The 12,915-nt window shown below is 50.3% G+C and overlaps 2 protein-coding genes across 3 annotated transcripts in view; one reads left to right on the forward strand and one right to left on the reverse strand.

Moving 5' to 3' along the window:
* Nucleotides 1–1,597: 1,597 nt before the first annotated feature.
* Nucleotides 1,598–7,555, forward strand: TAC4 (tachykinin precursor 4). Its single transcript, XM_033847655.1, has 4 exons — nucleotides 1,598–1,714; nucleotides 4,419–4,512; nucleotides 6,574–6,603; nucleotides 7,488–7,555. The coding sequence occupies exons 1-4, from the start codon at nucleotides 1,598–1,600 to the stop codon at nucleotides 7,553–7,555; spliced, it is 309 nt and encodes a 102-aa protein (XP_033703546.1).
* A 4,234-nt stretch (nucleotides 7,556–11,789) lies between these two features.
* The window catches only part of KAT7 (lysine acetyltransferase 7), a 33,299-nt gene continuing 32,173 nt past the window's right edge, over nucleotides 11,790–12,915 (reverse strand). Inside the window, exon 17 of one of the 2 annotated variants that reach the window (XR_012328407.1) lies at nucleotides 11,790–12,002. The gene's annotated coding sequence lies outside the window, so the exon portion shown is untranslated. Of the gene's footprint in view, nucleotides 12,014–12,915 lie in introns of both variants that reach the window. The other variant, XR_012328408.1, reaches the window with a different exon arrangement.

The following is a 12,915-nucleotide window of genomic DNA, read 5'->3' on the forward strand; positions in this document are numbered from 1 at the left end:
CTCCTCTGTGCAGGACACAACCTGCACAGCCTCTGACCACAGCCTGTGCAGAGCTGCAAGAGATATGAGTAGGAGATATTGGGAAAGCCTAGGAAAGGAGCCAACTAATTCTTGCTGGAGTCCGAAAAGAGACAGAGAAACTCTACTGGGGGTGATCGTTAAGGAGACCTTTAAGGATGAGTGGGAGTTCACCAGGTAGAAAAGGAAGTCTAGGCAGAGGCAACAGCTGAGGCCAAAGCAGAGAATCAGGGAAACTTGTCCTGTCTGGGAGCAGGTGGTGAAGCTGTCTGGGGGCAGGAAATGGGCAGACTAGGAAGGGGGGTGGCGGCGCGGCCTTCTCCTGTCCCCACCTCTGTGCCAGCACAGAGCAAACTGAACACAGCTTATCTGCCAACCAGAGGTCTCCTTTCCTAGAGACTGTGAGATGCTGTAGGACAGGGACAGGGACAGTGTCTTATTCATCTTCTGTGGCCCAGTGCCTCACCCAGTGTCAATAATAGTAATAGGAATGATAGTTAATGAGTATTAAATATTTACCATCATGTACTGTGCCAAGTGCCCCACATGCATTATCCCATTTCATCCTCAACTTTGGAAATAAGTGCTGTTAATAATCTCATTTTACTGATGAGGATTCCAAGGTTTAGAAAGGTTAAGTAACATGACTAAGGTCACATAGCTATTTAGTGGGGGAGCTAGGAATGGAATTCAGGGCTCTCTGACCACAGGACCCTTGTTCTACACTAACAGATGGACAGATGGATGGATGGGAGACAGGGAGGAACTAAGTGGAGAAGCGCCCTGAACGCCATGCCAGGGAGCTTGAACTTTACGCCACGGGCAGTGGGGAGACACTGGAAGGCTGTAAGCAGGGAGAGATAGGTCAGGTTAGGGATTTGAAAAGATCCCAGCAGTGGGAAGATATTTTAGAGCTGATGACACTTGAGCAGGAGGTCATTTTTCTGGCAAATCCCAATTCCTGCCTGTGAGGACCCTTATTTCTTTACGTATTGTCTTACCTCTTAGGGCAAGACGTGTGCAACCATGTTCACATGAGGACTACTGATGGCGGGGAATGCCGAGGAAGGGGTGCAGTGACTGGAAGGGGAGACTAGTGGTAGAATACTAAGTTCTGGGGAGAGGCCTCTCTTACAGGGTAAGGGAGAAGCCAGGCAGTTCCCCCTTCCCATTTCCAAGATGGCGCTGCCTGCTCGGGGCTTCCAGTCAGGAAGCCGGAAGCACCAGGCCCCACACACTGCTCCATTGTGCACCTGCCTCCCAAGGGGAATGCAGCCAGCGGTGAGGCGGTGTTGCAACAGAGATCAACTGCTGGGGGGCGACAGTGGAGGAGACCTGGTCCCTTCTCTGGGCAGCTCGCGGTATCATTGGCTTTTCCAGCTGGTGGGGGCGGGGGGCAGTCACAGGAAATGGCCCCGGGGGTCAGATAAGCTGAAGGAAGAAGCCGAGTAGCTGGGAGGACAGAACAGGTGGAGTTTCCCCCACCTGCCGAGAGCAGCCAGAGAGAGAGGACGGAGCCTGCTAGTGGCGGTCTGTGGACTGAGAGGGGCTCCCCGAGGGTCCCAGGGCAGAGCTCACCATGCTGCTCTGCCTCCCCCCGCCTCTCCTGACGGGGCTGTCTGCTTGCACTGTGGCAGGTGACAAGGAACTGCCACTTGACGCTGAAGCTGGGTCCTGGGGCACCGTGACCCCGGAGGTAGGTGCCTTTGGGGAGAAGCAGGGGATGATACATGGTGGAGGGGGCAGAAGATCCCCTTTATGGCTGCCAGGAGAGCAGGTTGTATGCTGCAAGGTAGGGTGTCTGCCTCCCCTCCCTGGGCAGGTTCAAGGTCATGGCCCCTGGCCTGGCAGACCTCCAAAGAGTTGCATGCATATGGAAGCAACAGTGTGTGTGTGTGTGTGTGTGTGTGTGTGTGCGCGCGCGCGCGCGTGCATGCACTCACACTTCATTTAACAAACACTTATTTAACATATACTATGTTCCTGGCACTGTCCTAAATGCTTCATAAATATTAACCCCTGTAATCCTCATATCAGCCGGTGGGGAAGGTACCATTACTATCGCCATTTCACAGATAAGGAAACTGAGGCACAGAAAAGTCAAGCAGTTTGTCCAAGGTTATGCAGCTTCAAAAGCACAACTGTACAGGGACTTCCCTGGTGGCGCAGTGGTTAAGAATCTGCCTGCTAATGCAGGGGACACGGGTTCGAACCCTGGTCCGGGAAGATCCCACATGCCGTGGAGCCACTAAGCCCATGCGCCGCAACTACTGAGTCTGCGTTCTAGAGCCCATGAGCCACAACTTCTGAGCCTGTGTGCCACAACTACTGAAGCCCGCACGCCTAGATCCCGTGCTCCACAACAAGAGAAGCCACCACAATGAGAAGCCCACGCACCACAACAAAGTATAGCCCCCGCTCACCGCAACTAGAGAAAGCCACACCCAGCAACAAAGACCCAATGCAGCCCAAAATAAATAAATTAATTAATTATTTTAAAAAAGGCACAACTGTGCACCTTGCCCAAGGTCTGATTCTGTGTATTTGTGCCTCAGAGGACATTGTCCAGCATTTCCTTTCAAGGGGGTCAACTTGGGGCGGGATCACTGTTTTGTCTCACATGCAGAAACTCTTATTTCCTGGCAAGTACTGGTTTGACTGCCAGTCTCTCCTACTAAACTGACCTGAGTTCTGTCACTGGGAATAAATCTCAAAGTTAGAGACACAGCATCTGTGCCCCACCCTGTCTGGTCAGGGAGACAAAGATCCTGACCTTGGGGAGTTCCAATCAGACAGGGGAGCAAGGCCAGTGGATCAGAGACAAACAGGCCCGGTGCTCAGGGAAGGCCTCCAGGAGGGCAGATGGGACTGGCCGGGGCCTGGCTCCTCCAAGTCCTGGGATGGTGAACACACTGGGGCCACAGGACGAGCCATCGAATAACAGCCATTCCTGGTGGGTTTCCTTCATGGCAGGTTTCCTTCCTGGTTTGTCTGAATGTGGAAGTGTGTGCCATTGAGAAGACAGCAGGCTGGAGAGACCCAGGTTCAAGTCTCACCTTCTCCACTGACTCTGTGCGAACTGGGGAAGGTCACATCAGTTTCCTCACTTGTAAAATGGGGGCAGCGGGGAGAGGATGATCCCCAAGGTTTTTTTTTTTCCAGCTTTGACATTTTCCAGCTTTGACATGGAAACTGGGAATGGAAGAGCAAGTCCCTGACCCAACCCCAGCTGCCAGCCTCCTGGCAGGTGGCTTGTGTTACTCTAGGGCTCTGTTCACCTGTCTCAGCCTTCCTGGAAAAGGAGACCCCATCCTCTTCCCTATTCCCAGACTATCAGAGAAAGGACCTTTCATTCAGCATCCTGTATCCCACACATGCTGAGCTCCTGTGTGTACCAGTCACTGTGCCAGGTACTGGGGATATAGAGATGTGAAGACGGTCTAATGAACGTCACACACTGTCATTCTCTCCACTAGCGAGCATCTCTCCCTCTCAGCAGAGCTAAGCAGGGCCTCCATCAGAGGCTGCAGTTAAGGCCAGAGAAGGAGAGGACTTCGGCCAAGGTCACAAAGGTTAACGGAGGAATGAGAACTTAAATCTATAGTCCTTGGTCCAGAACTTTCACCCCATCAGCTCAAGGATGAAAATGTCTTTGCCCAGGGGAGTGGCCTCCACCCCAGGCCACATGCCATTATCCTCACGGGAGGCCCAGGTTCTAGGGCAGGATAAATCCAGGACAATGGTGGTAGTGCCGGGGGAAGAGAGGAAAACAGGAGTTAGAGAGGGGGTTGGAGGGGAAGCAGTCTCATCTCGCCAACTGGGTGCCCACCCCAAGTTCATCAGCTGCCCCCTCCTTGTCTATATTGGAGATATTTCCCAAGATGGAGCAGAACCTGTGCTCTGGAGTCAGACTTCCTGAGTGGCTCTACTGGCTCTACCACTTCCTGTGTGACCTTGAACAAGTCACTTAACCTCCCAAAGTCTCAGTTTCCCTACCTGTAAAACAGGGATAAATCAGTTCCTACTTCATATGGTTGTTGTGAAAAGTAAATGAGATTATGACTGGAGTGTTTGAGCTTTAAGCCAGATGACATGGGTTTGAGTTCTGGCTTCATCTCACATCCTTGCTGGTAATTGCTCTGTGCTTCAGTGTTTCCATCTGTAAAATGGTGACAGTAATAGTACTTACTTGATGTGGTTTTGGTGAGGATTAAGTGAATTAATATATGCAAGTGCTTAGGAACATGGTAAAATGTTAGCTATTAATTATTATTATTATTTACAGTATTGTGTAAAATGTGCAGAAGAGCTCAGTGGCAGCACAGAGCCCGTGTTATTGAGATTGTTATTGCTCAGGCTGTCTCCTTGCCCCAGCTCTAAGGAACTCTCTGCTTCTTCAGGAAGATGTTGTGCCCAGCATTCAGCTCCAGCTCTGGGAAGTGAAGAGGAGCAAAGCGAGCCAGTTTTTTGGACTGATGGGGAAGCAGGTGGGAGGTGAGTGACAGAAGTGGGCGGGTGCCCAGCGAGGAGGGCTTCTGGGTGGGTTCTGTTACACCAAGCAGAGACCCTAGCTTACAGCAGCTCTTACTCCAGTCCAGTAGGAGGCGCTCATGTGATGAGATGGGATAGAGTGTCCGTGTCAATTACCATCCAAACCAGGATACTTCAGAGAGTGGTAATTACGCCAGGCAACAGGTGCAAACCAGGGCTGTCTCCAGCATCCGGGGAGTGCAGTCACCCTAAGGGTGGGGACAAATGCATTGCATCCTGCTGGCGCCCTTCCTTCAATACAATGGATGACTGGAGAGAGGTGGTGGTGCTCAAGATCAGCCTGTAGATGTGAGTAAAGGCATGAGCTAAGCTTTCTAGTTGATTCTGTTTGGCTCAAATAAAATTATTAAAATGAACCTATGTTCCCTGAGGGCACGCTTGACGCGTGATTCATGTCCTGGGGGGACAAGGAGAAAACAGTCTGAACAGAGAGCCGTTTTCTTTTTCTTATTGCCAATATTGTATATTTTTTAAAGTAGTGTTGGTGAGGATATGAAAGAACTGGTACTTTGGGCTTCCCTGGTGGCACAGTGGTTAAGAATCCACCTGCCAATGCAGGAGACACGGGTTCGAGCCCTGGCCCGGGAAGATCCCACATGCCACGGAGCAGCTAAGCCCGTGCACCACAACTACTGAGCCTGTGCTCTAGAGCCCGTGTGCCACAACTACTGAAGCCCGCGCGCCTAGAACCCGTGCTCTGCAACAAGAGAAGCCACCGCAATGAGAAGCCTGCACACTGCAACGAAGAGTAGCCCCCGCTCGCCGCAAGTACAGAAAGCCTGCGCACAGCAACAAAGACCCTACGCAGCCAAAAATAAATAAATAAATAAGTTTATATTAAAAAAAAAAATATATATATATATATAGGGCACATCCATACCCTTTATGGCCATTAAAATGGATGAGGCAGATCTGTGGAAAGATAAAGATCTCCAAGATACTGGTTAAGTGGAAAAAGCAAGTTATATAACAATATGTAAGATAGGAGTTTACCTGTTTAAAAGAAACACTACATACTTACACAGATATATATATGAAAACATAGGGAGAGTTCCAGAAGGATAAATATCAAACTGTCTACAGTGTTTACGCCTAGGATAGGAAGTGGAGGTGAGGGAGAGAGTTAAGAGGGACTTTTACGACACTATCCTCTACATTACCATTTTATAGTGGGCATTTATTCAGAGACTGCTTTTTTATTCTTTTCTTTTTTTGTTGGGGGGGCATGCCACATGGCATGGGATCGACCAGGGATCGAACCCGTGCCCGCTGCAGTGGAAGCACAAGAGTCTTAACTACTGGACCACCAGGGAAGTCCCCAGAGACTGCTTTTGTAATTTAAAAAATGCGTATAAAAATAGAGAAAACCTTCCCAGTACCTCCACCAAAAAAAAAAAGAGGAAATCAACTTGTGAGCAAACACTTTTGGCCTCAGTTTCCTCCTCTACAAAATGAGTTTTGGACTGGGCCGTTTCAGAGCTCTCTTCCAAATCCAGCAACCCATGAGGAAGCAGGGGAAGGGATCATATGAGAAATATTTACTGAGGAATTCCCTGGCGGTCCAGTGGTTAGGACTCCGTGCTTCCACTGCAGGGGGCACAGGTTTGATCCCTGGTCAGGGAACTAAGATCCCGCGTGCTGCGTGGCACGGCCAAAAAAAAAAAAAAAAACAACACTGTGCTCACATGTGATTAAATCTCACAATATCCCCTTTACCACCAGCGGGGAAGCTAAAGCTCAGATAGGCTAAATACCTTCCCAAGGATGCCCAGCTGGTGCCAGAAGCAATGACTCCAAAGTATGCGCACTTCCTACTACCCCACGCTGCCTCCTACCCAGAGTGTACCTTGTGCGGCCCAGCCACACCAGGACAACAGGGAGTGACTGGAGTTCCATTGAAGACCCACCAAAGGTGCGGGATCCCCAAGAGCCATGAGCCCTTTCACCTCACTGGGCCCCCAGGGAAGCGGTGCAGCCCTCATTCCTTCTCTCTCTTTCCCCCAGGAATACCTCCCATCCAGCCAGAGAGAAGAGGTAAGTGTTGTCCAGACCTTCCCCCAGCATGCTCCCTGGGGAGAACCGAGTTGTCCAGGGGGGCGGGAGAGATGCTCTGGCCAGGGTGCACCAGGCTGGCACTGTGGAGGACCAGGGCAGCATGGTTTGGCCGCATGCTAGGCTCCCTGGTTGTTTCCTTAGAGAGGCGGTCTGTGCATACCTGGGGAGTAGCTGCAGGGATATGGAAAATACGGGGATGAACCTAGTTCTGCCAAAGGTCCAAAATTACCTTGGGTCTTACTAAAGCCTGGAGTTGGAGAAACTGATCAATCCAGAAGGACCTTAAAAGTGAAAAGCTGTCCTTTTGGTGAAAAGGGAAAAACAATATCAAAAGAAAACAAACCAACCTTTACCCACCACCCTTCAGTGCTCTCAGGAGCAAACCTAACGCCCTAGACTCACCACATCCTCCCGGGCGCCCTCATTGACAGGACTCCTAGCTCCTCTCTTTCCCTGCCTGCTTGCCTGCCTTACCCAGAGCTTGTCTCCATAGCCTGGGCACGGTGCCCTCCTTGGCACACTGCCTTGTACTGTTCTGCTGGGTCACATGGCTGGTGTCCCCAGAGCAGGAACTACCCCACAGACAGGTAGAGGTCTGCCATCTCCTCTGTCCCCACAGTTTCTATTAGAGGTGCCCACGAGGTGTTTGTGGAAGGAAGGGGAGAAGGGAGGGAGAATGGAGGAGAAAGAGGACGGAATCAGTGAATGCATCAGTGAATGAATGAACCTCAGCTCCTAGATTGATTGAGAAATGACTCCATTCATGAGGCCCCAGCTCTGGCCCTGTCTTTCTTGGTTCCCAAGACAGCCTTCCTCTACTGCACTCTCTCTTTTTCTTCTCTATCTCCTCTCTTCACCACCAGCGTATCAACGAGGACCAGTAGTCCAGGGCCACCTGGGCAGGGGAGGACCATCTACAGAAGGTAGATGAGAGCTTCTACTGGATTGCAAGGGCATAACGAGAAAGTGACCACTTTGCTGCCAGTCTCCACAGTGGGGGCCAGGCAGCTGGCCAGACAGAAAGGCTCCCCACAAGCTATTAGGCAGAGGACCCACGGAAGAGAGCAGTCGAGGTGCAGGGAGATCGTGATCCCTTTGATGATCCAGGCCTGTAACAGCCGTAGCCCTGAAGCTGCACCCTCTCCACCCCCAACACACCCAGGCACACTCTGCTCCCCCCTCCCAGGGCCAGCTGAAGCTACAGAGTAGTGTGTGGTTTTTCAGACCCTGAACATCCCCCTTATTCCCTTACTAATCGTTGTTAGAAAGTCTTAAGGTATTTCCTATCTTCAATGATTATAAATAAAGGCAAATGGCCCTGGGAGGGGTAACACCCTAAGTAGTTATCAGCTAACGCCCTCTGGCAGGGGCCACAACCCCAAAGGGGTTCAAGGGGACGCTCAATAAATGAACAGGCATGAAAGTAGATAAGTGAATCGAGCTGGGGAAGGAGCCATAGCTCAAGCCAGTCAGCTCAAGAGGAAGGGCAGGGGGTGTCACAGCTGATCAAAGACGCCAAGCTCAAGTCTGCTTTCCTAAACCTGACCTCTCCCCCCAGAGCCGCAGACCTGTGGACTGCTCTCTAGCTTCCCTGATACCTGCTCCTTCCAACATAGGCTCTTGGGAATAAAGATGGGAAAGTCCTCTATATTCCCCCAAGAGTTTTTCCTAAGTGTCTGAGCCTTTCCACTTGAAGGGCCATGGAAGTCAACCCAATGCCAATGTGGAAATGAATGTCCCTCCATGCAGAGTGTCGGCAGGAGCCTTAGAAATCATTTTTCAGGGATGGAAATAATTTGCCCAAAGTCACACACTGAACTGATAACAGAGCCAGGACTAAACACTGTGTGTCCCGCTCCCTAGGCCAGGGCACTTCCCGTGGCCCCAGGAGGGCCTTTGGAATTTTGAGTGGTGGATTACCACTCCCTTTCTTTAGAGGATTAGTGAGGGTTGGCTCGTCCATGCTCTGGAGGCGTTTATGGTTGAAAAATGGAAGCTGTGCCAGATGAACCTGTAATTTGCCTTAGATATCTGCAGCTGGAGAAACGCGAGTTAGGGACGTGGAGGGCCTTGGGTGGATGACTAGGGAAGGGCTCCGAGGGTGGAGGAGGCAGACCAGTCTCCCCTCACCGCCGGCCACGTGCAGCACTCTTCCCAGGCCCAGAGGATGAGGACCACTGGTCAGAGTGAGAGCCCCTGCCACGTGCTTCCCAGAGGACGAAAAACCCCTTTCTCCCTACCTGGACGTGACAGCCAACCAGCCAGCCTCCGTGTCTCCTGGGCTCATTGCCAGCATGTCCCTACCACCAGGCCCTCACTGAACTCACTGGGGCTCCTCCCAGGACTCTCGGTCTCAAGCAGCAGTCGTGCATAAGTGCACTGTTGTCACCACTGTGAGCTAGTGACCCTGCCCGCACCCCCCCCCCCACTGCACAGCAGGATGAGTCTCCCCCCCTCCTCTATCTCCCAGAACACAGCAGGGGCTCAATAAACCAATGAACAGTGGATGGCTTCTTCTCCGGTGCAGGGCAGAGGGCAGGGATGGCCTGGGCTCTGCACCCTGCCCAGTGGCCTGGCATGTCAGCAGTTGGGAGACCTTTTTGCAGGGTTGTAAAGGGAAATACTAAACAGTTGTGCTCCCCACCCGAGGTGGGAAAACAGGCTTGGGACACAGGTAAAGGTGACAAGCCCCTGCCTGAAAGCAGACATCCCCTCCTTACTCACCATCATAACCTCAAGGGGCAGAAGTGGGTCCCAGGTCCTTCATCAATTCTTGTGTATGAGGCGGCCTGTCAACTGACTGCTCTGCTTTGGGGACACAGGCATCTAGTCATGCTCCCACCACTGGGAAGAGCTCTAGAGAAAGGAAACAGGTCCCACCTCAGGAAGCCGCCACCCCCCCCCCCTTCTGACGGGGAGACCATCGTCCTGCCCCAGTGGCTCATAGGCAGGCGGGACGCAAAGGACCCTAGGATGCTTAGAAAGAGCTAGAATGAAATCCTAGGGGCCAAACCTAGGTGAACAAAGGACTGAGCTGGGAGGCGTGTGGGCTTGGCGGTAAAGGGCGATTCATTAATTCACTGGGCTGCGTAACATTCAGCTTCTGTGTCCCTCTTTCCAAAAAGAAAATGGGTTAGGGGCTTGGGGGGGTGCCTGATTCTTTGGGGGTGGGGTCGTTAGGCTGTTTAAAAGGAGGGGAAGAAGGCATTGGTGGAGAGGCCAGGCCCTTCATCTGGGTACCAGGGAAGGTTTTAGTGACAGCAGAGGCCCTGAGAGGCCAGACGGTGTCTGCACAACCAGTTAAGATTCTTCTGTTTGACCTGTAGTGAAACGGTCTCCATCTCAAGACTGACTGTTCATCATGAGGCATCTCTCTTCCTCATTCTCACACCTTACCCGTGTCCAGGGAGAAATGTGGGAGTAGGGGGCGGTGCAAGCCGCCTCCTGACTGCAGGCCTCCCAGGGTCCAGCACCCCCCTCCCAAAAAAAAGTCCAGCTCACACTCCAAAGGAAAATTAGCTCTTACTGGAAGGAGCGGCACACACATCCAGAGATGGGAGAAACTGTTGGTGGCCATCTCTGGAGGTGATCTACCGCACTTTTTTTGTGAGATAAGGGTATAGGTTCCTAAAAACTTTGGAACTGATTAAACATAAGGTGAGTGGTTTCCAGAAACAAATACCCAATTGAGAAAGACTGACTTCTTGGAATGGACATGACTTATCAAGGATAAAGGTGTTTACATCTCACATAGAACATCTGGGAGGAGCAATGGAGCCAAAGTTGTGCAACAGCACAGGTTATTTTCTCCACTCTTGGGCACAAATAAACAAACTCCCAAACCCCAGAATGGTAGCAGCATGACCTGCATCTACACGTATTGCACAAGACGGAAGAGACAAACTGATATTCCAGCAAGGGGCACTTTTCACCACTGGGCAGCCTTTTTTTTTTCTTCTTAGTGACATTCATTGGCATTTTGTTGAAGATACCACAAAGGATGTGGGCAATTAAACTGCCCCCATCAGCAGGAGACAGTCGGGAAGAGACTGTCATACAAATTTATAGCAGAAAGTGCTGGAGCAAACCCAGAGGAGGTCCAATTCTACAATTCCATGATATCAACGAATAGCAAAAAGTAGTTTCTAGAATTCCTAGCATACATCATATATATTTCGCAAAAGAGTTTTCACCTTATTCTCTGAACATGCAAAACCCCACTGTGTATATATGCGCACCTGTGAGGATCCTAACGTTGAGCCCGTGAGCCAGGCCTTCTCCCTGTCATCACTGTACCTCACTTAACGGGACCTGTCATCTTACACAAAGAACTAGTCATGCGCTGGGAGTGAAGGCAGGTAGGTGGGGTTCCTGCCTTTTCACTGGAGCTTTCTCAAACCAGGGTTTCTTATTTACTAACCCCAGTTCAGAAATGGACTTCAAAGGCTCAATTTCCTCAACTGTAGACAAATGTGTGCATATTTGCATTTATGTACATTTTTTTAAAAAGACTCGATGCTTTGATTAGATTCTCAAAAGGTCAGAAGGCAAGTAAAAAGGGTAAGGATCGCCGAGAGCTACACTGCTTGACCCTAGCACCTTTCATACAAACTACACTTCTTCAATGTTTGGCATATCAATTGCTCTTCAAAGGAGGAAAAGGCAGCCATGTTTATGACTAGTTACTAATATACATTCAAAAAGCTGCTTTTCATTGGTTTCATATTCCAGAAGGAATGTGTGCTGTAAGCAAGCTGTGGTATTTTTCTATACTGGCTTCCCATGAACTCCATTAGAGGCCATTCCTAACCCCAGCGAGGCAACCTGCCCAGAACTACAGGGTCAAACCAAAGCTGAGGACGTGTCAAAAGCATCATCTTCCCTACAGAGGGCACACCATATTCTTAAAAGTTACTTAATATGACTCACTGTTCCCCCTGTGAGAAATGGGAAAGCAGGCACAGAGGCATCAGATGACTCACAATAGCGTTGTCAGAAGCACGGGATTTGGAATCAGAGGAGCAAGGCTCTCATTCTGTTTCTATAACCCAGCAGCAAGACCTCTGAGCCTCAAATTTTCTCATGTGGAAAAGGGCTACAATACTCACCTTACAGCGGTGGTGTTGTAAGGACTGAAGGAAACCATGTAAGTAAATGGGCAGACAGTGCTTGCTAAACAGTTTATTCCTAAATCGGAAGCAGAGCCAGAATGAAGCACATCTTTGTTTCCTGGTTTAGGTCTCTGGCCTCCAAATGCTGCCTATAGGAGCAACTAAAATCACTTCTTTCATCTTAAAGTTTTCACCAGTGTTGTCATCCTTCTGGCAGTGGAAGCCACTAGAAGCATGGGGGTCTACAGTTGAAGCAAGGAAATCTAACTAGAAGGGAGATGATAAATCATTAAGGAATCAAAAAAGCCAAGAAAGCAAATGATATAGGTTCTCAAGCTGGACAGACCAAAATATTTGTCTTTGACGCTTCCTGCGTCACCCTGTGCTCTAGGTTTCCTTCTGCAAAACCGGTGTGAATTTCCATTGCGCTAACAAGGCAGTGTGAAGGTACCCAGCACGGTGCTGAGCAGAGAGGAAGCAACCAGCTCGTGCTAGGGCTCTCTTCCTCCCTCCAGAAATAGCAAGTAGGTGCTTCCACTTAGAGAGTTTCAGGAGCTAGATCCAGGAATGACTCCAGACTTTTGCTCTTCTAATGAAGGAGCCTAAGCAGCTGAGCTTCTTTTGTGCAGGTAAAAAGGAGTCAGCGGGGACAGGCTGACTCAAAGTAGCCAAGGAAGTGAACTGTCTGTTCCCATACCTGCAAGGATTTAAACCAGAGAAATCTTCCTTTGATTTCTAGGTGAGGAAAAGGGGGTGGCAATCAGTGGAGGCTTGGGACCGCACTGTGCACAAAACTTCAAGTGCCTTGACCTCTCAGCATCCATTCTCGTGGTCCACATTAACTACCTAAATTTTTTCAAAATGTGAGAGAGAGAAGAATTTCCCTTTGATGTGAATACCTAGAACAGGGAGATCTGGGCACACATCTTTCTAAGATGTGTAAGAAGGGTCTTTTTATAAGCTTGAGCTTCTCTCCATCCCATCTCCCACCCCCAGTCAAGTGACACACTGGACTCTAACCTTACCAAGGAGGACCCTTAGTTTGTCTGCCAGGAGAAGTTCTCACCATGCTGGCCACAGTGGGCAAAACCACCCCAGCAAATACAATTTCCACCCTCCTCCTCTCCACCATATAGCGAAGTGCCCGGCCACCCTTTTCCTGCTCTAGGTAAATGCTACA

This window comes from Tursiops truncatus, chromosome 20 (genome assembly GCF_011762595.2).
Source record: "Tursiops truncatus isolate mTurTru1 chromosome 20, mTurTru1.mat.Y, whole genome shotgun sequence".
NCBI classification, from domain to species: domain Eukaryota; kingdom Metazoa; phylum Chordata; class Mammalia; order Artiodactyla; family Delphinidae; genus Tursiops; species Tursiops truncatus.

Bases quoted from the DNA above. Each gene is read 5' to 3' on its own strand.
- TAC4 (XM_033847655.1), top strand. From the start codon at position 1,598: ATGCTGCTCTGCCTCCCCCCGCCTCTCCTGACGGGGCTGTCTGCTTGC. The intron at 1,715-4,418 runs GTAGGTGCCTTT...CTGCTTCTTCAG, and splicing joins GGGGCACCGTGACCCCGGAG to GAAGATGTTGTGCCCAGCAT. The intron at 4,513-6,573 runs GTGAGTGACAGA...TCTTTCCCCCAG, and splicing joins GATGGGGAAGCAGGTGGGAG to GAATACCTCCCATCCAGCCA.